Consider the following 22,428-nt stretch of genomic DNA (forward strand, 5'->3'; position numbering starts at 1 on the left):
GATTCCCAGTGTTAATTTCAATGTTGCACCATATCGGTAAGGAAGTCTAAAGCCAAATAGCAATAATAAGCTCCTCTTGTATTCAAAAGCAAGATTTCAGCGATATTAGCTCATTATCAGCTTCCTGCTTCCTTCAGTTGCTTTTCCGGATCTAATTTATATTGCCATTTGGAGTAGGTGTTAGATATCATTAATCATAGGTTTAATTAGAAAAGAGAAGGGAATCTGTGCTTTGCTGTAGTGGTTATCTCCCAGCAGATGGTGCCATTGTGAAATGCAATTTATTCTGAGAGGCACAAACTTTTGGCAATCTAGTTTCTGTAAATTGTAGAACTTCCATACTTCTGGAAGAAAGATGTTAATTTCTTTAATGTTCTTTGTAAATATTCAAATCCAGGGATAAAATTAATTTTTTTATTTTTCCCTAGGGAGGTACAGTGAAACACTTTTAAAATAAAGACAAATGATGCAAATGTCCCACATTCAAGAGAAGACAGTATACCCCAAAAAAATATCTAGAACGAACGCAGTTCATTCCCAGTTCCCCAGGGATTTGTCTAGACTTGTGAAAACAGCAACGTTTGTTATAATTCTATTATCTATGACTATACTGAAATAGGAAGTGATAATTAAGCAAAATAGTTCACAGTTGCAAGGAACCAAAATGATTAAACGATTATAGGCATCAGGGATTGTGGGATTAGAAATCAAAGGTACTTTTCTATTCTTGATTTTGTTACAGGAAAGCTTGTGTTGACTTCAGTATAGATGGACACAGATCTCTAAATTTTTATAAATTTTTAAATAAGATTTAGAAAATCCTAAATATTGGTAGAGATGCCTTTATAGCAATTAACTGTTTTTAAAATCAGTGAATTCATACAAGAAATTAAGTGGAACCTCCATTACCAGCAACAAGATTTGATGGCCCCAGAACGCTGCCTTAAGAGAAGTGTTTTGTCACTAAATCAGTGGGATAGAAGTTGAAGGCAACACACGTAGAGACTTCATCTTTTCTGAAGAAAGTAAACTCCCATCAGGAACTGGGCGTTTGAGGCCAGGAGACAAAGCTTAGGGGCCCCGAAGATTCGCTGGAATCAGCATGTGCTCTGTGAGGAAGTAAGACGTCAGTCCTAGAGATCGGCACTGCGGTGTGCTCTCTACTGTCATGCCAGCCGGCTGGAGAGCAAATGAAAACAAACAGCTGAAATGTGGTGTGAACTCCTGGCTTCCTTTCCTGTCATAAGGGACTGGCTGAAAACATCGTATTTGCAGGGGGAAAAAATTGAAAATCTTATTCAGCATTTTTGCCCTTAGCTAGGAATATAGGCTTTGCTTCTGATTTTAGGCAAAGCTCTGCTCAGATGACAGAACTGATGGTTTTTAGGAAATGTCATACAAAAGCAAGTAGCGGGGGACACCCAGCCAGCAGAAACAGGGATCATAAATTCCCAGATGAGCACAACTTTAATGTTTAAGGGTCTAATTCATGGGGCAGTAGATTAAATGTAATGATTCCCATAGGTTTCAAAGAGCATTGCATCAGATTGTAATTCCTATTCTGTCTGCGTCAGAAGATGTGTTGTGTTTTTGAGGTCAATCCTACTTTTGCCAGAAATATAATAGGGACTGAATAGAGTTCTTTATATGACGTACAGTAGAATAACTTTCATCTTCTGTATTTCAGAAAAACGTATCATGAGAGATTACAATAAGATGACTGTTAGGAAAATATGTAGCTGTATTACTGGGACAAGTACTTTTAAGTTTAAATTCTTTAAGTCAATCTGATTTCCAGTTTAACAATGGAAGATGGTCTCAAGCCATTCTTTCATGTTTAAAATGCTTTTCTTCCAAGTTTCCAAGTATTTTGGCTTAAATCCTGCAGCTGAATTTACTTCTTGGATTTTGGTCAATATCACCTAGATTTTCTTCTCCGGGGCAATGTTGAGGGCTTATCAAGAATATGACAGTCGAATTGGACTGTGAGATCTTACGGAACATCTTTCACTCGGGAGTGACATCTCACAACAGCCTTGGGTTTTGGCACCATTAAACCTTGCTCCTGACGTAGTTCATCCTAAAAGCTGTCATTTCCACCCAGTTCTGAAACTAGCCTGGTTCTGAACTCAACCATATTGGCTCACTCTGGAGGATGGTGGCCCACACTCACTTTCTCCTGTCGCTGTGGCCTTTGTCCCCTCCGTGGGAAAGACTGTTGTGGTTTTGCTGAGCTTTGTATGTCCTGCTGAATTCTTTTATGGGGAAAGGGGGAAGGGGGAAATCTCCTTCCTTCCTAATTTTTGTTATCAATGGCAAAAGTTGATCTAGCTTTGTTCTCCACCTGCCATGTGTCCTCCTCCTCTTTTCCTTTACCTGGCTCTGGAGACCGTTGTTGGCAACCACCCAAACCATCAGTCTTTTGTTGGTGGTGTATTTCAAACAGACTGGATTAAGCAGAACAAATGCTATTGCTAGTCAACTGGCTTACTTCTTAGTCATTAACTGCTATGACTATTGTGCCATTCTGTACTTCCTCCCTGCAAAATAGCTAGATCGATGCTTGCTCATATTGCTGATACATTGTGAATCAGATGAATGTTTCCCTCCTGTTTCCTTCTGCAAAATACCGTGCTTATATGTGTAATGCGAGAATTAAAGTACGCTTACAGCTTTAAACTATTGTTTTTTGGGAAAAATACAGTTTTCATTGACCCCAGGAGAAAAAAAAGGTGTTTCATATAAACAGTGAAGCTTATGAGAACTGTATGTCTCATTAATAGACTTCTGCGTATGTATTTCGCATTGTTTTAAGCAGACTTTTAAGAAGTAAAGGAAAGCATTGACTCTGTCTACAAAGGAAGAATCAAAAGGATTAAGAGTTGAGCACTCTATTTTCAAGAATAACTAAATCATTACTTAGGGAGTTTTGCAACACAGAACTTGAGACACACTTTTTGAAGGGCATGATTTCAACTCAGTTTATCAAGCCTACAGACCAAGTCAGTGTTAGGGATCAAGTGGAATGACTTAAGTCTGACTTAAAAGAGGACTGATAAACTGAGGAGGAATATCCTCAACAACTGAGAGGTACTGAACATTGAATTCCTTAAAGTTACAGAGTAAATTTTTTCTGGAAAAATGAAATAGGTGCTTAAATCTGCCACTTCTGCAATGTCAGATTATTTACGGTTAAAAACACATTCATACGAAGTAAGAAAAGTAGAAGAGGAAAGATTGGGACAGGTTTCTCTGTAATCCTCTTGCCTTCCTTGTTCTGCCCATCTCTCCCATCCCCTCCCCATTTGAATATCAAGAAACTGGTCATGGTTATGAGATTTTGGGTAATGATTACATTTTACTTTTTTTTCACAACTAATCTTCAGCACAATTCCACCTACATCAAAGCTGATGGCTACTGATTTACTTGTGTTTAGGCTTTTTTTAGGCTTTCTGTTTTCTTTAGGCTTTCATCCATAATCAGAGAAACCCCCTCCATTTTGTTAAAGGAAGTTGAGTTACTCAAGTTTTATGAATTTGACATCGGTTCCTTACTGTATCTTAGGCAGACATTTATACCAGTGGAAACTGAGGGCAAAATGCTGAAGTGGGATGTTTTGCAACTTTTCCTTCTCTGATCACATTTGTTCAATTTCTGCTTTCAGTGTTTTGGATGCAGAATTAATCATCCCTGATTTCAGTTTGGCTGCAATATTGTCAGGCTACTTATGCTATTGCAAAAGACTAAACAACACAGAAAAGGTGAGAAGATCTCTCAGGGATGCCTGAATTCAAAGTTTCAAGCTACTAGCAGATTTAACTCTCGCTACAGCGTATTCTCTATTTCAGATTGTGCCAGTGCTGCTTCAGATTTCTGCTGAGAAATAGAGCTCCAACCGGTTCTTTTCTTGTGGGGTTTAAGTTTTATGATTGTATATGTTTTGGACTGTCCTAACTACATAAAATAAAATCTTGTGCAGTTCTGTGTTATTTATATATGATGATAGTATGAGAGGTCCATCTGTCGATATTCTAGTCTAACACAACAGTAACTATGGTTTCTGAGACAATTGGAATTTATTGTGTGCCCTAGTGTAAAGCTGTTCTTCACCACAGCAAAGATGAGACACCTATAAATGGAGGTAAAGAGGAAAAATGAATAATTATGTACGTGTGTTCTCTGAAAGAGGTTTCCATGTCAGGATGAAGGGAAATATTTGCTCAAGGATCTGCTGAGGCCAAATAGCAAAGGTAATTTGTGTTCGTAAATGGTTAATCGTGACTTAAAAATACCCGTATTGACAGGAACTGCAGGATAAATGTCATTGGAACTTCTTGTTTTTTTAATACACCTTAAGAAATTAAACAAAGCAAATGCATTTGGTGGCGCCCTCAGGAAAAGTCTAGTCACTTCCTGAACAGTAATCTGTCTGTGAGCAGCAGATAGATTCTCATTGTTTGCCATTTCCAGTTTCCAGTAATGGGAACGATTACTTGATCTAGCCAGTTTCTGTTGAAGATCTGGGAAAACTTAAAAATTTTGATGGCAAAATTTTATCTGTTTCCATAAAACAACAACAGAAAAAAACCATAACCTGTTTTTGGTACCTGGAGGCATCACTTCTGATGATGAATATTGTTTTATTTTGGAATTAAGTGTCTGTTCTTCAGGAACGAGATGTATCTTGCTCTTCTGGTGATTTTCTTGCAGTGTAAGTTTGATAACTAAATATCTGTGTGGGTGAATGTGTTTCTGATTTATTTGTGGTTTGTTAGGGCTTTTTATTGTTTCCCGTTACTGTCTCTCAATCTGTAAGCTTTGAAAAATAACATTTTTTTCATTTTTTTCCCAGGCTCAGAACTTTACACTCAGGAGAAAGGTAGGTAATGATAGTTTTTTTTTCACAAACAAATTTTAAATAAGTTATTTAACTAATTCCTCAGTTGTTGTTGTGCATCCATAACAGAGTATATCTGGATTTGCGGTACTACAGCTCGGTACAAAATTTGGCAATGTTTAAAAAAAAAAAGGTATTATTTGGTGGTGTTTCTTGGTATCGTGTTTAAATGAGAGATGTGCTGCTTGTACTTTAATACATGTTTTGGTGAAATCTTTCCTAGAGTAATTTGCTTTACTGAGGCATACAAGAGAAAAGATGGGAGAGGAAATGTAATTACTAGCATTTTGTTTTGGTCTTTAAAAAAACTCTTCCATGCCCACAAGCAAGGAGATAAAATTATAGAATATAAGTTAAGGGCACTCTCTCTTGCTCTTTTCTTGCAAAAGAAAAGCTCTTGTCTGAGCAGAGTACAGAGCTTGCGTTCTGAAAGGAATGCGTTCACTTTTCACGTTATCATCTTGCTGACTTCCAGCACGTACATGCTGCATACTTCCTTTTTTCCATCACTGGAAAAGTTTGCTTCTTGTTGTCATGTAGTCTATTCACATGCAAAGATATTTACAACTTTTGCATTGGTTTTACGCCCAAAACTCTCTCTAGCAAGGACGATTTATAAATAGCTGGTAAGTGTACATGTCAAGGGACTTCTTTAGATGCAAGAAAACTCTCCTGTTCTAGTAGCAAATTTTTAATACAAATCCAGGCCAAAATGGGCATACCCAAAAGCTGTAAGTTCTAAATGAAGGGAAAGTGAATGAACTCAGAAATCTTTCTCTACACCTATTGATCTAGCTGTGTGAATAAAAATATTAGTTATACCAGGATTCTAATAATTCTAAATTTTAAGCTACAAATTATTTATCATTGCTGTAGTTATAAACACAGAAGCACTATACTTATATCTTAATGCTATTATAAACTTTATTTCTTAAAGTGCTTATCAATTAATTTTTTAAAATATGAATATTGTATTCAGTATATTTTTTCAGGGACTAACATATTTAAATTCTAAATTAATTGAAAGCATTGCTTCTGTATATGATTCTGTATTTGAATTAATCAGGGTATGGACTCTGGGACTCTTGAGAATATGACTGCTGGACTGCCAACAACGTGAAGTTAGGCATTGTACATGTTCGCTTGTAGAACTTGAACCCAATATATTATGCTCTAGTTATCCTAAACTAGAGATTTAAGGTTATCTCAAGCTTGTGAGTTACATGTTTAAAGTGGAATTTGCTGAATGACATAACCCTAACCTTACTTTTAGATAAAAAATACTGGGATAACTCCAGGGATTTCTGCTAATTGGGGATGAATTGGCTTGGGGTTTAATAAAACTCTAAGCAGAGTTTTACTGTCATTTTTCAGTTTATTCAGACAAGTATAAATGTAAAATTTTGTTCACCTCTCAGATCTACTGCAAATTAGGGTTGAAGACAACAAACCATGAGAAATAAGGAAAACCAAGAAGTAGCTGCAAACCTATTCCAGTGTTCTCTGTGTCTTCTAGGGAATTCAGTAGATTTGGCCATGAGCATAGCCAAATCAATAATCGTCTCAGTCTCCCAAGGCAAAGACTGAGCAGACAAACAGCATGTGCTGTGACAATCCGTAGTTGCCGCTAGTATGTCTGTGCAGTGGAAGGTAAAGCTGCTACCACTGCGAGTGGTCAACATCTGCGAGATCTGACACAAAAATTATAACACCTGCTAGTAGGGTACAACGAATTGATTGTTGTGACTAACATGTAGCAGCTCGAGATAACAGTATTATGTTGGACTAACTGAAAATAAATATAAATCTTTTTTTTTTCCCCATGAAGTTTTTACTTTCAACAAAGTTGAAATCAAGGTTCAGCCGTCTTTCAAAGTAAAGAACGGAGATCCTATGTCAATTGTCTGCCATGCTGATATTAGCAAAAGTACCGATTTCCAGCTGAAGCATAATTTTACAATTTTTAAGGATGGCAAAGTTGTGTTCACGACTGTATCAGGCAAAGGAGATGCACAATATGAAATATCTGTGGCTAGATCTTCAGATACAGGAGTCTATGAATGTACTGTGGAAGCAGGTGGAAAGACAAAATCTAGTAACTCCTTACGTGTTTGGGTAAAAGGTGAGTATTCCTTCAAACATGGTTGTTTTCTAAGACACAAGGGAACAACCTTCATGGGGAAGTAATAATAGTCGGTGCTAAATAGGTTATCTTGCAAAGTGTTTTTTATCCATAGACAGCACAGTACTTTACAAGAGCTTAGTACTAAATCCTAATGTTAAGGCACAGAAATGAAATCACGATCCCAAGGCTACATGGCAGATCAGTGGCAGTCAGGAATGCTATCTGTGCCTCCTGTGCCACCATCCCCGCTGTCCTGAGCCTCTGTTTCCTAGACTAGAGAGAGTGTTAGTTGTGAAAGCTTGTGCCTATAGATCATAAACATGATGGTGTGGGAGGGGCTAGATTACTGGAAAAGGTGGAATTGGAGTAGAGAGAGTCTCACCTTGTGATAGTCATTGCCAAAGCTAGTATGAACTGTGGACTCCTTTTGTAGAAAATGTCATATCAGTTTTGTTCTTTCATCTCTTATGAGAACAGCGGCCACCTCCATCTATACTCTTTTTAGCCATATGTTCTTGACCGTAAGTGCCATTTTTCCCCTTGGAAAAGCAACTTGGAAAGAATTCATTCAATATTAAGTAGTTACAGGGTTGTGCAGGGTCTGTAATTTTTCATCAGAAGCCTGCACCTCTAGGTACAAAAGTTGGCCATGGCATTTAGTTTCTTCCCTTGCTCATTTCTGAGTGGCAGTGGAAAACACTGAGGAGGAAGCGGTCTTACCTTCAAAACAGCAAGTTTCATACTTCACACATTGCATCAAGATTGTATTACCCTCTCAAGGGACTTTGTTCTTCTGAAGGTGCCTTGGCGTGCACCCACACATCAAAGGAACTGTCTTCAAAAGCTCAGTTCTTGCAAATTATTTGCATCTGTTCATTAGCATAAATCACTACCATAGTCATCAGAGATAGTGTTTATTTCAGGATTATTCAAGGTTCTGTTTCTTTTCTTGTTTTCTGTTCTAAGGAATGACCAAACCAATCCTGACTGTTGAGAAAAAAGAAGTTTTAGAGGGTGAAGTTGTGAAATTACGTTGTGAGCTGCCAGAAGAAGAACCTCCTTTATATTTCTATTTCTGGAAGACAAAGATGAATTCAACACCTAAAGAAAAAGATGTATTTGAACCATACAGAAATTTTTCAGTAGTGGAATTTGCTGTTGAGGAGGGAGATAATATTTTACAATTTGATTGCTTTGTTAAGAGATATGTACAATCAGAATTTGAAAGCTCAGAACACAGCAATAAAACACTTGTTACAGTCAGGGGTAAGTTACTTAGCTTTTCTTTTTACATTTCTTTGCTTGCTAGAATTAAAAAGTTGGGTCATGAGTTCATATGTATTCTCTTGCAGAACCATTTATAAAGCCTGCTCTGAGCGTCAAGCCCTCAAGTAATATTACAGAAGGAGACAGAATACAGTTTGAATGCTCAACTGTGGTAGCCCGAATGCGTGACATTGAAATCATACTCCAGAAAAACAAAACAATACTGAGCAGTGTACGAGATGAGAAAATTTTGAAATACTCTGCAGTAGCTACTCTAGAGGACAGTGGTGAATACCTCTGTAAGGTGGAGCAAGGGAAAGCATCTAAAACCACCAAACTGAATGTTGATGTGTCAGGTAATACCTCTGTTCATCTTAGATTTTACTGAATGGATCAATATTTAAATTTAAATTTGGTAGAACTCAAGATCCATTTGCAACCTCCAGATCCAGGTGTAAATTTTCCTTAAGTTAAAGGCTATTTAGATTTAGATCAGAAACTGAAATGTTTCTGACATTTGCCTGACAATACTTTCCAACTAAAATAATACTTTCAGATAACACATATGAGTACTGGTTTCAAGCGATTGCTAAGTTTCTGTTTTCCCTGAAAGTATTATTATATTAAAATAACACGATTGTGTTTTTTTCCCTGATTATAAACTTTCAGTATGCCCTTCATTCTGTATACTTTGAGATAGCTAGTCATATTCTTTTAGGCTCAGTTTGAATGAATGTTCTCTTTTTATCTTGCAGAGTTATTCCCCAAGCCAATATTGTCTGCTTCTATGAATAAGCTGGATGAAAATAAAGAATTAACTTTGAGTTGCAGCGTTAGTGGTTTTCGGAAAGCTAACTTCTCTATATTACGTAAAAACTCAAATGGAGACGTCTGGTTGAAAAATTTTAGAAACTTAACAATGAGAGTTGATGTGAATGATACTGGATCCTATATCTGTAAAGCTGAAGTAAAAGGAATAGTCAAGGAGAGCAAACCTGTAAGGATAAATGTTTACGGTGAGTTGATACAGAGGCTTAGAACCCCATCGTGGGGGGAAAAATCAAAACCATAAGCTTACAAATAAGCACATCTCTTAACAGAACCAGTTTCTAGTCCCTGAACTAGCAGGGTATCTATTAGTTCTTGCAGTATGAATTTCTGTGAGATATGCTTGTCATCTTTAGCTGTAGAGGATTTGGCTTATTGTGATATAATCAAGTCAGACCTTTCCAGGGCTGACCCTACGAGAGGGAAGTTAGCATGTCTTCCTTCTGTTCCCTTTATTCCGCTAGGTGCCAAATAAACTCTCATTCATTACCATTTGCAGGAGCTGGGAATGTTCTGCAAACCTTTCACTCATCAATTTGATCTGAAACTTTGTCAGTGTCTGCCTTGAATCCCTCCCCCTGGCCCTCCAGGCAGAAAGCCATGAGAGCCAGAGGTCATCTGGATAGCTCTACTCCAGAAAAGCCAAGTTTTTTGCTATCAATACAACCCCTTCACCAGCACACTAATTATAAACACCCTAGTTTCCTTTCCTCTCATGGAACAAGCACAGTCGGTTCTCAAGTCTGTAAAGGGGGACTTAGCTGGGTTGTGACTCACTGTGCTGCAGAACAGAGGTCCCTGATTAGGTGCTGCAGGATCCAGCTCAGGTAATGGTACTTTTGCTGTATTTTTGCTCTACAGACTTACTCCTTGGGTCAGAGCGCTAGCTCTGGAGTTTGGATGGTCTGCAGCTGTATCACTGATGCTTTTTTTTTCCCCTTTGCATTCTTCTTGTATGCTATTTTATTCTACATTTTACTAGCTATGTTTTTGTTTTGTTCAAGTCACCTCCTGCTTCCACTCTATCAATGAGGAAGAGCTCCCCGATATAGGAATATATATAGGCTGTGTGTGCAAACTAGCTAAATATTGTATATCTGTATGTTTTAGATAAAATAATATTGTATCTTTCGGCTGTCTGCAGTGTAATTTGCAACGTTTTTTCTTTATTCCCCTTTTAGCTCCAGTCTCCAAGCCAACTCTTTCTGTTGTCAGTGGTTTGCCAGAGGTGGTGTTAGGGAAGCCTCTACGGTTAATCTGTCGTTCAGCGACGGGAACGCCGCCAATAACATTCACGTTCTACAAAGGAAACGAAGTTAAGAAAACAGTAATTAATGACACATATGCTACGTTCTTGGATGAAAATATTAGACAAAATGACAAAAGAGGATACAAGTGTGATGCTAAAAATAATCACTCCAGTGGTGTGAAAACTAGCAATATTCTAAACATCACAGTAATAGGTAAGTCTGTTTAATTCTTCTTGGCTAATGTCATATTTTGATTTTTGAAACTGTAGCAGCAAATGACGGACTAAAGAAAATGGATGTGAAATCTTTATATGTTTTTGCTTACTTGAGTTACAAATAGTTGGAGATGTGTATCACGGATTATCCGTCACTAGAGTAAAAATCCTGATAGTAATCTGAATCAAGTTAAGTACAATTGAGTTTATTTTAATGTTAAAAACAGGTCTGACTTGCAATCTTATAGAAGCTGTTTTAGAAAAAATTAATGATTAAAAATTTCAGGACTAGGTCCATTTTCTTCATGTTTGATTTTCATAGGACTGGATTAAATATATACATAATGATATTGGAGTTAGTCTATGATTTTACTCACTAAAATAATTGAGCTAGCTAGATTCCTGGTAAAAGATGTAAATCTGCACTTTTAATAATCCCTCTAAATACCTGTTGTTAGCTGCAGTTTTCAGAGGCGCTGACCTTATGTTCAACACCAGAAGCTGCAGTTGCTAAGTAGCTCTGAAAGTCATTCTATTATTATGCCTTATTAGCAACTAGGAGTTACTGTATATGATGAGCAAAGTCTCTGATCTACAAATATGTGTGAATAGAAGGAGAAAATTCCTCTGCCCATGAGCGAAGTTGGAAGTTGGTAGTGATAGCTTTAAAAAGAAGATGAATTGTAAGACCACAGAAGAAAGCATGATGTCTGATATATGCTGGGGTACTCCAAGAAAGGGAATGCACGTGAAAAAGCTGTGATTTGCAAATGTGCTATTGGCAGATATGAAGAGAAACCAAAGCAAATAATAATTCTGTAGTAGGCCACATAACACCAGTGTCAGGGCTGATAACTCTTAAAACGTGTGTGAAGTTTTCCCTGTTGCTACGCGTGTAAGGGAACGTCTTGCCTTGGTAGGATTTTTTATCCCATATACCGTGTTTCTGTATATTTTGTTTGGTGCACTCAGAGCAGACGGTGAGGTTTTATGTGACAGTTCCTGGTTTAGATCCTAGTGGTTCAAAGGTTTGTCTCAAGAAAATTCTATCACTGATTTAGATATGTTCTGTCCCCATCACAAGCAGTTCCCTGTGTGCTCCAAGAACTTTATTTGTTAACAGTAGGGTTTGCTATAGGGCTTAAGGAAGTTTCTTGGATATCCTGTACCCAAGATATGGATTGGACCTTGAATTTAATTTGAAAATCTAAGATAAAAAATTGTAAAGAACAGAGTATCTGTTTGAGGAGGCATACTGAAGCCTTCTGCACTAGATGAAGGTCCCTAACAGCTGTAGGCTTCATGTTGACAGATACTACCTTGTTGGGGTTCATCTTTAATAGTGAATGAGGTAAGCAGAAATAATAGTCCCCTACCTGAGTTGAAATAAAGTATCGATTGTGCTGCTGCTCCCAGAGGACTTGAGAATGTTCTTAATCTACAGAAGGAACCAAATAATTGTAGGTACTGACCTTTATTAAAGGAAATAATAATTTGCCTGTAACATCTTAAAATGTTTGTCTGCTCGGTAGTGTCACCTCTACCTTACTTGGTTCAGAGTTGGTCTGGTTCGTCAGTCTGATGTTGTCAAAAAAATTGTCTGTTTTGGTAGTGGTTTGGCAATAGGTAGTGAAAGATAATTATAGCTGTGTATTGTGTGCATGTTGTTGACACCTGTGTCGATGTCATTTGACCAGATGGTAACCACGTAGAGCTACTGGAAAAAAACAGAGTTCTTTGGGACTGTAAGGGAATTAATTGGTGATTGTCTCCTTGCTACTTCTCTTGAATGTATCAGCAGTATCTTAGGTTTGCCTAACCTGATTACAGCAAAGTAGTCCAGGACCAGAGCGGAAGTCTGTTCTTGACCTATTGACAAGAAGAGAGAATCTCTCACTACCGAGGAATTTTCAGTTTTGTGTCCTGGCTTGAACCCAAATTGTGTAGGTTTTAATAAGATAAACTTGTGTTTAACAGGCTGGTCTCTCTCTGAGTTTTGATGTTGAGTTGTATATGACTAGAACAGATGCATTGAGAACTGTTGCATTTCTTCTGAGTCAGTTGGATTACTGCACATTTGAAGGACATGCTCTCCACTCTCTGAGCCCCCAAACAGGTCTTTTAATACAGTGTTTGCGTTTGCCGAGACTATAGAAGTAGAACTGCACCTTAAGTTGATCAGTTCCACCAGGACATGCTTTGCTAACCCTAGGGAGAAGCTGAATGATAAAACTCTGAGGGGGTTTATCCAGTGAGATTTAAAGCCAAGGTAATTTGAAATAACAAGTAACAAATAAACAAATACAAAGCATAATCTTATTATTATATATTATATATATATTTATATTATTATATAAATACCCATTAACAAGTGGGTATTTCTTTGCTGGAACCCGTGTATCCCAGCTGTTAGAGCAATAGTTCAGAATATATTGTGACACTGTTTAGAAGGTCTGAATAAAAAGTCACATTTTGGAGCCCAGTGAGCCAATCTTCTGCAGTCCGCCACTCCTGAGGTAGCAGCCTCAAATTCTCTGTATTCTGTCCATTCTGTCTGTACCAGATGTGAAAAAAGACTTATGTTTTATAGAGCAATCCTCTCTATCATGGGATCAGTCGTAGTAACCCATGTCTTATATCTAAATCTGCTTTCTGCTTCCTATCTAATACAAATACAGCTTTTAGGGCTAGCATCTTTTCATACCAGATTTGGTTTCCTCCTTCTGCTTCCACTGTTGGCTTAATGACTCCTCCTTTACATCTGCCTTGTGTTATCCATGACCCTGTCCCAAACACTATAAATGTGTTTCCAGAGAAATTTTGTTTAGTGATTTTAGGAAAACAGATGCTTCATATCCCAAACATTTTGTGAAGCTCATAACATTCTACATGCCTTGCATCACAGAATGTACGTACATTTTTTCCCCATGTAATTATAAGTGCTGATGCTCATTTGCTCCTACGCTAGCTCTGTATAGCAGCAAACCTAAAAACTGTATTTTGGCTATGCGTATTCTTACAACTTGTTCAAATGCAAAATAACTTCTCTCATTGTGTTTGGTTTATTCTGTAACCGTTAGAATTTGGGACTTGCTTCTGCCTTTGAAGAACTTGATCCGTTATCTGCTGATAGTCACTATTGCATATTAAATGTTACAAGAAAGATATAATCCAGTTAGCATAACATAGTGTAACTCTACATAACTATGAAAGCATAGCTACATAAATTGAACTGTAATTATTTACACTGTGAAACTGCTGAGTGTATTATTTCTGAAAATTAAATAATTTGTAAGTTGAGGCCTGAGGGGCATCCAAAGGAGTTTAAGAAAAGAGGCTGACTGACTTCTCTGGAATGAATATAGTTTCCTTCTGTCTGCTTTGTTTCTTTATAGTGCCCTCTCTATTTCTGGGTGTATAAAAATGCTAGAGAATGCTGTCTGGCAAAGACTGTTTAGAAAGATTAATACTGTGCATTCAGTCTCTGTTTAACTAAGTAAAAAGGCATTAAAGCAAGTATTTCTACAATACAATATTTTATCATCAAAGTTATTTCTAATAGTGCTAATATTTGATTTCTCTGTGCCTTCCTCTGTAGTACCAATCAGGAATGCCAGCTTGGGCAGTGTTCCATATGGAGTAGTGGAAGACGGCAGTGAGGCTGCTTTTCTCTGCTCTGTGAATGAAGGATCTTGGCCAATCCTCTTCAGGATTTTTAGAAAAACTGACCATGAAGTTCTTCTATTTGAAAAAAGTGAAAATGCAGACAGAGTCATGTGGCGCAAGGAAGCAATGCACAGGCAGGACACAGGGACATACTACTGCATGGCTTCTAATCGAGCAAATGTGGATGTGAAAAGCCATCCAATAACCATTAGTGGTAAGCTAACTTTTAAGATAAGCTGCATGCTATGTCATTATGACAGGTGAGGTCATGTTATCTGGGATGTTACTAAGTATAACTCCCTTCTTTTTGTTCCACCATTGTCAGAAGTTAAGCAGAGAGATCCATTTATAAACAGAGATTGTCTAACTTACATGGAAAAGTTTAAGGGATGCTCAAAAGCCGAAAGAGCCAAATGCAAGCTAAAAGCAACCTGTTATTGTAACTGACTTTTCGGTTGCAGAGGAGAGGCTCGCTAGTGAACTTTGCGTGCAAGTTGCCTTAAAATTCTTCCCCAGTGTGTAAGAAGGCCAATTTGTAGTAAAAAGAAAGCTCAGGAACTGCAGAAGTTGGTAATGATGACTTGTCATGGTACATGCTCTCTTAAACATGTCTTTCTTATTTCAGTCATCTTAGCATCTTGGCAGAAAGGAATCATTGCTGTGTTTGTCCTAATACCTATCGCAGGAGCAGTAATTTTCACTTTATGGTGGTTTTTGTGGAAGAAGAAAAAGGGTAATGAATGGTTCCCTTCTATTTCTTTGGTGACGAATGTATTACAGTTCAAAACTTGCATTTGTTTCAGGAGCAAAGGTTTGTGGTGGTGAGGCTTCAGGAGATGACTAATACAATTTAAAAAACCTGAAAATCTACTTAAAAATGCTGGGTGGCCCAAATTAAGCTGCAAGTGTGCTGAAGCTTTCCAAGTACGTTGGGCACAATGGGAGCATCTAACTAATGGTGCTGGGAAGGCAGTAGTGAGGCAAAGATTATTTGAGACAGGCCAGAATTGCACTGGTCTGATGCAGTCCTAGGTCTGGAATTCAGCCCCGTGCAATGTAGAGGCAGACAGGGGCTGAGGAGTTTTCGATCTCTTATAGAGCTATGACAATCGGGTTTGGGGTCCCAACTCAGGCATAATTGAGGTACTTCTCTAGTCCTCGTGAAACAAATTTAAGGTTGTGGGTTGGTTTGGTTTTTCTTTCTCCCCACACTGTAATACAATTTCACTTAGGGATTTGTCTTTTATCATTAAGGTATTCTTTCATATCTTGTTTTTTCAGAAAATAAGTAAATCTGATTAAACAAGAATCCTGTGATATGCAGTACATTGCAAAACATTTGGGAAAATTTGAAGTGTCTGGATGTCCCAGACAGCTTAAATTGGCCAGGCTAAAGCCTGGGGTTTATGATCTTAGCTTCTCTGTGAAAGAGGCATTTAAGGGATCTGGGTGATAAACAGGATGTAAGACACTAGGTAATTAATTTGTGATAGCCAAGAGAGATTACTCGGACTTGGGTAGATAATCCTTATTTTATTTATTTATTTTTACTTTAAAATTCTTTTACTTGTACAATCTGTTAATGGATGCTTTTATTTTTCTCTGTCAAGCTAAAGGACCATCCATGGAGATGTCTGGGTAAGATGACTTGCTTTATAGTAATGGTGAAGTATTTCTGTTTAAAGGGCTGGAGGCCTTCCACCATGTAAATATAGTTTATAATGGCACACACCTGCAGACAATAGATGGTTGTGCTTCATATACCACCTGTTAACCCAACAACAGGATGAGGAAATACTCTAAAAATAGAAAAAAAAGGACAGCTAGGAGAAATAGAAGAATGTCAGGCCTACGTTTGAAGGCATTTAGATATGGAATTAAAAATACAGAGGTCTTAAGGAAGAGTAATGCAAGAAGGAACATTTTTGACCTTAAAGTTTGCTTGTGCTGCTCTTAAAAGACAAAGGCAAAATTTTCATTATCTTCAATAGTTAAGAATACGTGGCAGTCAGCACAGACAGAGATTGATCTTTGCATATCATCACGTTGTTTTTATTGACTGGTTTTGGATAATTACATCAACTTTTGTTGGTTTCCTTTTCAGTTCTGCCTTGGCTACAAACATGACAAGTGAAAAACTGTCAAGACAGCACAATGATGGGGACTACTATTCAGGTAGGATATTTTGCTGTAAGACTATTAGTGATTTGGCTTAATTAAACATTTAAAGTTTTGAACCTACATGGTTGTTGTTTGGATAGGGCCCAGTGTTTCAGGAATACAGAGGAATACCAATAACTTTCTCCCAAGTATGTTCTACCATTTGGTCTTTGTACAGTTTTTTATGAGCACGTCTCATGCAAAGATGGGTGTATAAGTCTGCTCAGACACTTCTACCAGGCAATCAGTAAAAATATTACAGATGGAAAAATCAAGGTAAAAGAAAATTACTTTCTAGTTTTGACACAGCTGCAAGAAAATTATTTCAGAGAGGAAATTTGAGTTGTGGCACATGGTCCTCTGATCTGGCCACAGTATAGTGATGTGCCATGACTAGGCAGCTTTCATTCCAGGATCTCAATGCACTTTACAAAGACAGGTGGACGTGTTTAGAGCACCTGATATAAACAAAGTTACGCCTTGTGTGGGTTTTAGCTGATCATTTAAAAATACCACGTTCTTCCCACCTGTGTTATATGAATGTCTAATCTAAAAGTAGAATTTCTCATATATAAATAAACATAATGACAATAGGAGTTCAGCTGTGTAGCTCATTTATTTGGCTATAATAAATATTTTTTTCAGCTCAACTTTTGTTTTAATATTTCAGGCTCAGGTTACATTGAAGATAGTGAAAATCACATGAAATCAACAGATGAGAGTAAAGGTAATTTCATACTTAAACAACAGATTTTAAAATTATTTTATGATTGAAAGTTGTGATGTTTTCTAATGGTAGCAATCGGGATTTGATAGGTCCAGTCCTTTCCCTTTTCTCTTTGATAGTGGGGAAGACTCTTTCCTTTGCTGAGCTTAGTTCTTTTTCCTTATGTGCAGAATGACAATGATAGGACCCGTTTACCAACTGCATTATGAAGTGTAATTAGTTGTGCTGGATTCCAGGCCATCTAATGAAGGATGGTATAAAAATAGAACTTAGAGTCAAAATTTTAAGTTCTATACAACAAATATTCAGATTTTTAAAAAAAATCTTTTCTACAAACTTCTGCTTCTTTTACTTCTCCGTCCTTTCTTAATTTCTGCAGATCTTGAGATATTTAAGCATTAAACCTAAAAATAATCTGCTATGAAATCTGGATAAAATAATCTGCCAGATACTTTGAGACACCATGTGGGCTATATATATATTTTCATTAAAATGTGTCATCAAGTACTGCATCATCTAGCACATTGTATTCTTCAAGACTGGTGTTTTTAAGATATTCAGTCAAAGAATAGTACTTAAAATGTGGATATTGCCATCTGAAAGCATACTTTGTCTCATAGTTTTTTTGTTTTATAGCAATGAAAGTATTCTTATGGGTTACATGCCATTTCGGATGGCTTATAGTACATTTTGACTTGGTTGTCTGTTGGAACATGACTTGAAAGATAGTTGGAAAGGCATCCAGTGTAACTAAAGATCAAAGTTAAGCTAAAATTAATCCAGAGCATGGAGTAGTCTCCTGCATAAACCTGTATGCAGCATAGGTGGCAGGAATTTCTAATTGATAATTCTTTGGAGCAATTCTGAGTGTGCAGGGCAGCATTGTACCACAAAACTATAAGAAAGGTGCTGCACTAAGTTAATTTCACAGGAAAACTTGGAAACAACCTTTGCAACTCTAGCTCCGTGACTCTTGTTTTTTGCATTGTATCCTACCTGTTTAAGATGAAATGGGCTCTGGTCTAATGATCTGCATGTGTGACAGAAATAAACGGGTTCAATCCTTACCTACTGTGGACTGGGCAGCTTCATTAAAACCAACTAGGCGACTGCAGATGTCTCTACCAGACATGAAATACAGGTCTATTATTCATATACCTCTAAAAATAACAGTATCTATTCTGCATTTGTGTGGCAATAGCTTTTACTTCAGCAAGCAAAAGGAGGGAGTTTATAGCCTGGTGCATAGAAGTTGTGGCCTGAATAGGTCAAATTAGAACTAGAGAGACATTCTCATGCAAAACAAACATACAGAGAGCAGAAACATAGGAACATAAGGCTGTACTGATCATTCAGAATCACTGCTATTATAGGAAGCATGTCACTTCAACTTTGTTATTAATGAATATGCCACCTTAAAAACTGGTTTGGTTTTGTTCAGGTAGGTTTTTTTTTTTCCTTCTCTCACCAATGCTATTGGAAGGCTGCTCCAAAACTTTGCTGTTCTAATCGTTAGATCTTTCTCTAACTTCTGTTCTGAAAAAATACACAAGCAGTTCTACAGGATTCCAGTCTGAATGACTGTTGTCGTTCCTTCCAACTTTTACAGAAATCTAGTAGAAAACCATCTCCACCCTAAGGAAAAGACAGAGTAGAAAGCAAGAGCTGTTTCTTGTTTCTGTTGTATGCAGGTAGCCAGTACTCGTCAGCCAGTAGTCTTGGTAAATCCGGTGTTTAATTGTTGTCAGGCTTTCTGTGGGCATTGTGGCAGAGAAGCATTTTGAGGAGGAAGATGGGTTGCCATTGTAGATGTTCTATGGAGAGCCTGAAGGACAACATGCTGAAATTGCTTATTGGGAGAGCAAAAATTGAGTGTGAGAGGTGATGAGAGGGGCCATGAAAGACTTAGAGAAGGCTTTAAATGTGAGGAGAGTGGAGAATGGGAAGTGTTCTGCCATAGCAGCCATAGAAAAGGTGGAAGAAATAATGGCAGGGAGAAAAATAGAAGAGAGAGGAGCTGGAGCAGGAATATGAGAGATAATTCCCTGCTCCATTTGTGTTGTGCCACTTTTGAAGGTGTTAAATTGAAAGTAGGAGTTTTAGGCACAATTTGCAAGTCCCACAATTTCAGAAATCTGGCTTGAGTTGGTCTGCTGCCTTTCAGATTGGGATGATCCTTAGAAATGGGTTGGCCTTACAATCTTAGCAGAGTAATTTGCATGTGCCATAAGAAGGGCCTGATCCTGCACCTATCAAAGTCATTGAGGACTTGTCCATTAATTTCAGTGGCAGCAGGATCAGGCCCACAGTTCAAATGAAGCATGCAGTCCTACAAAGAAATATCTTCTTGATATTTTTGGGGCAGGACCTGACCTTGAGAGTGCTGAGGTGGAATACACTGAAGTTGAAGTATCAACGCTTGATCCTCACAGAGGTAATAAACTATCTGGCCTCTATGGTTATGTTTTGGGAGCAGCACTGGGCATGTCGCTACTCCCTGACACTGGTCTGATATTGGCATCTGTGAATATAAGAGCAGGTTGTGTTTTGTGTGCGTGACAGTTTCGTGCCAGTTGTGCTCCTTAATCTAGATGATGCACTGGCCACCGTGCTGTTGTTCATTGCGGCCCTTCTTCCACTGGGATCCTGTCGTGCACTTGCCCTCCCCATCCACATGAGGTCTGTGCAGCGCAGGGCTTCCAGCTGGAGCTGTGGCTGTGAGCAGAAGGCAGCCCGCTGTGAATCTTCGTGTTATAGCGTCCAAGTTTACTGAGAGCCATTTGACATTAGCCACGGGGTAGGATAATGGAGAGAACAGAAAGCAGTGGAATTTCCTCCTTTACAAAGGAACTGGTTGAAGGGTCAAAGCTGTAGTTCACTTGTCTCTCTTCTTTCTCTATCACCAGCGCAGATTTAGTCTCTCAGTCTGGAGAGGCCTGGAGACCATCCTGAATTTTGAGGCTCGTTAAACAGAGAAATGAGAATATTGATTCCCAGATAACTTTGGCCTCCTACTTGTAGTTCTATGGTAACAGTAACCAGACCTCATAGCATGAGGCTAAGGTACATGTCTCTGCAACCTAGAAGGAGAAATATACACTGAAATTTATTCTCAAGAATAAATTGAAATGCACACTTCAGTCGTTCTGTGTCGTCTAGAGCGATATCTTTATGCCCTTGTGTTGAAAGCTGTTAAATCTTTCAGAAATTTACAAAAAGTTTCAAGTAGCAAAGAGTGAATAAACCCCACGAGAGACATTTATGCTATGCTCCAGCTTCTTTGCTTTAGCTGAAGGAGAAGCAAACTGAGGAAGAAATGGACAAATATGCTTTTTTCCTGGTAGGAAGGCCCACTCAATTATTTCAGAGACCAAAGACATGATTGTTTAGTTAGTAATACAGATGTTTGGGCAAAAGTGCTCACTCTTCAAGCTTGGCAGCAAAGCTCTCCCGGAACAGCCAGTCCTCCTGTTCTTTCTCTCTTTTCACTTGCTGGTATCATTCATCACAGAGTTTTCCCTGTGTCCTAGGCATGCTGTTTACTCACCTCTGCTAAATTCTGCACTGAGATATCATAGTTACTGTAATCTTTTTCAGAATAGGGCTAATACTTAGTTGTTCCAACTGTTTCTGAGCATGCACTACACAATACAATGGTGTGGAATGGTAAAGATACGCTGGTGCATAATTATTTAAATTGAAACCCCTATTAAATGCAAAATCAGCATCTCTAAATATAGCCTTTTTATCCCATTCCTGATATATGACACTATTCCAGTATGCCATTGTACAAATTTTGTTTCAAATCATAATGTTCTTTCGTGTCTGTCCATGGGTTATGACCAGTCCTTCTTAGGGAAGAGACCTTTCAGATTATCACCTAGCTCCAAATTCCTGTCGCACCTTTTTTGATTCCACCTGTTTTCCTAATGAAGACAAAGTATATCACACTCACCTTTTCTCTGGGCATGCGTAACTCATCCCGGAGGCTGCACATAGAGTCTGATTCCTTCTGCTTTTTGTCGAACTCCAGATTTCTCTGATCTCTCAGGACTAACTTCAGATTAATTTATCTTCCCATTCATTTGTTCCTCCTGCCACTGTTGTCAATGTCAATGCTAATGTTCATCTCAGGTGCAGAAGAATCATATTCTGAGTATTTTAAAAGACTACTGCAATAAATACTGCAGTATCTAAGCTATCACAGTAGCCTTTATGTCACTTTTGAATAATTGAATGCCACCTCAAAACAAGTTTACATAATTGTAGAAGGATGTAAATCTTGTCTTTGACAGTAAAGAACTACTTACATTTGGAAACAGTAGTTTCACCCTGTTATTCCAGACATATCTGCATTAGCTGGTCATTTTTGAAATACTTTTTAACACAGTATGATGGTGAATAGGCTAGTGCATCAAGAGCTTTGTACTGTGCTTCTGTGTGAGGAGCAAAAACCAGGGTTCATTACAGTGTTACTGGTAGTGAGTGGTAAGCTTGCTAGAAGCAAAGTTTCATAGCTTTATTTTAAAACTTCCACGTGGGAATAACTTCATACCTACTTTTTGAAGTAGGGGTGAAGAGGCTAGACAAATATGACGTAGAGCTGGGGCTACACATTCCAGTTCTTATTTGGAGTAGTCATACTGGAATGTTAATTTGATCTTTAAAGAGGTGGTAATTCTAGAGAATGATTAAATTGAATACTTACAGAGATTGTGTGCTTGACAAAAAAATAGTGCTTATCTTTTCTAAAGCTTAGTTGTGCAAAAATTTGGCAAAGTGATTTAGACCCTTTATTGTTAATCTGAGCAAAAACAAAGGCCAATGCTAAAGTAAGATCAGGAAATGTCCCTAAAGTGAGAAGGGAAAAACCGCTAGTCATGGCTGAGTAAGAACATGCTCCTTCTTTTACTTTTATAGCTGGTTAGTTATCTACAGGGTGGCAACACTGCAAAGTTAGTGGGAACAAAATGTCAAATCATCCAAGTAATTTTTCCTAGCACATTTTTTCAGAGCTGAGAGGACTTTTGGAAGATTAACAAGGAAAATAACATGGGCAGTGGCATTATATCACAGTTTAATGAAATGGGTCTGGAAAAAAAAAAGCAAGCTAAGGAAATGCCTCCCACCAAGCCTTTCCACAGAGTCAACGGGAGCAGATTTAGGACTGTAATCTGCTAAAAAAAAAGTGTTCCAAACGAAATGAGCTACCTCGCATTAACATTCTGAGAAGATTACTTCTTATTTCTCTGGAAATTGAATTGATCATTTAAGCAAGAGTCCGTAAGCATAT

At 37.9% G+C, this 22,428-nt stretch overlaps 1 protein-coding gene across 6 annotated transcripts in view; it reads left to right on the top strand.

Annotated features, from left to right (window-relative positions):
* Positions 1–4,406: 4,406 nt before the first annotated feature.
* The window catches only part of PECAM1 (platelet and endothelial cell adhesion molecule 1), a 33,761-nt gene continuing 15,739 nt past the window's right edge, over positions 4,407–22,428 (top strand). For 2 of the 6 annotated variants that reach the window (XM_054222026.1, XM_054222029.1), the window contains exons 1-13: positions 4,408–4,712; positions 4,854–4,880; positions 6,727–7,020; positions 7,990–8,289; positions 8,376–8,645; positions 9,045–9,305; positions 10,299–10,580; positions 14,181–14,462; positions 14,874–14,981; positions 15,859–15,886; positions 16,353–16,423; positions 17,079–17,135; positions 19,501–19,569. In XM_054222026.1, coding sequence (XP_054078001.1) covers positions 4,679–4,712; positions 4,854–4,880; positions 6,727–7,020; positions 7,990–8,289; positions 8,376–8,645; positions 9,045–9,305; positions 10,299–10,580; positions 14,181–14,462; positions 14,874–14,981; positions 15,859–15,886; positions 16,353–16,423; positions 17,079–17,135; positions 19,501–19,569 — 2,083 coding nt within the window. In that variant the 5' untranslated portion in view covers positions 4,408–4,678. Of the gene's footprint in view, positions 4,713–4,853; positions 4,881–6,726; positions 7,021–7,989; positions 8,290–8,375; positions 8,646–9,044; positions 9,306–10,298; positions 10,581–14,180; positions 14,463–14,873; positions 14,982–15,858; positions 15,887–16,352; positions 16,424–17,078; positions 17,136–19,500; positions 19,570–22,428 lie in introns of all 6 variants that reach the window. The other 4 variants (XM_054222025.1, XM_054222027.1, XM_054222031.1 and 1 more) reach the window with 4 other exon arrangements.

This window comes from Rissa tridactyla, chromosome 15 (genome assembly GCF_028500815.1).
Source record: "Rissa tridactyla isolate bRisTri1 chromosome 15, bRisTri1.patW.cur.20221130, whole genome shotgun sequence".
Taxonomy (NCBI): domain Eukaryota; kingdom Metazoa; phylum Chordata; class Aves; order Charadriiformes; family Laridae; genus Rissa; species Rissa tridactyla.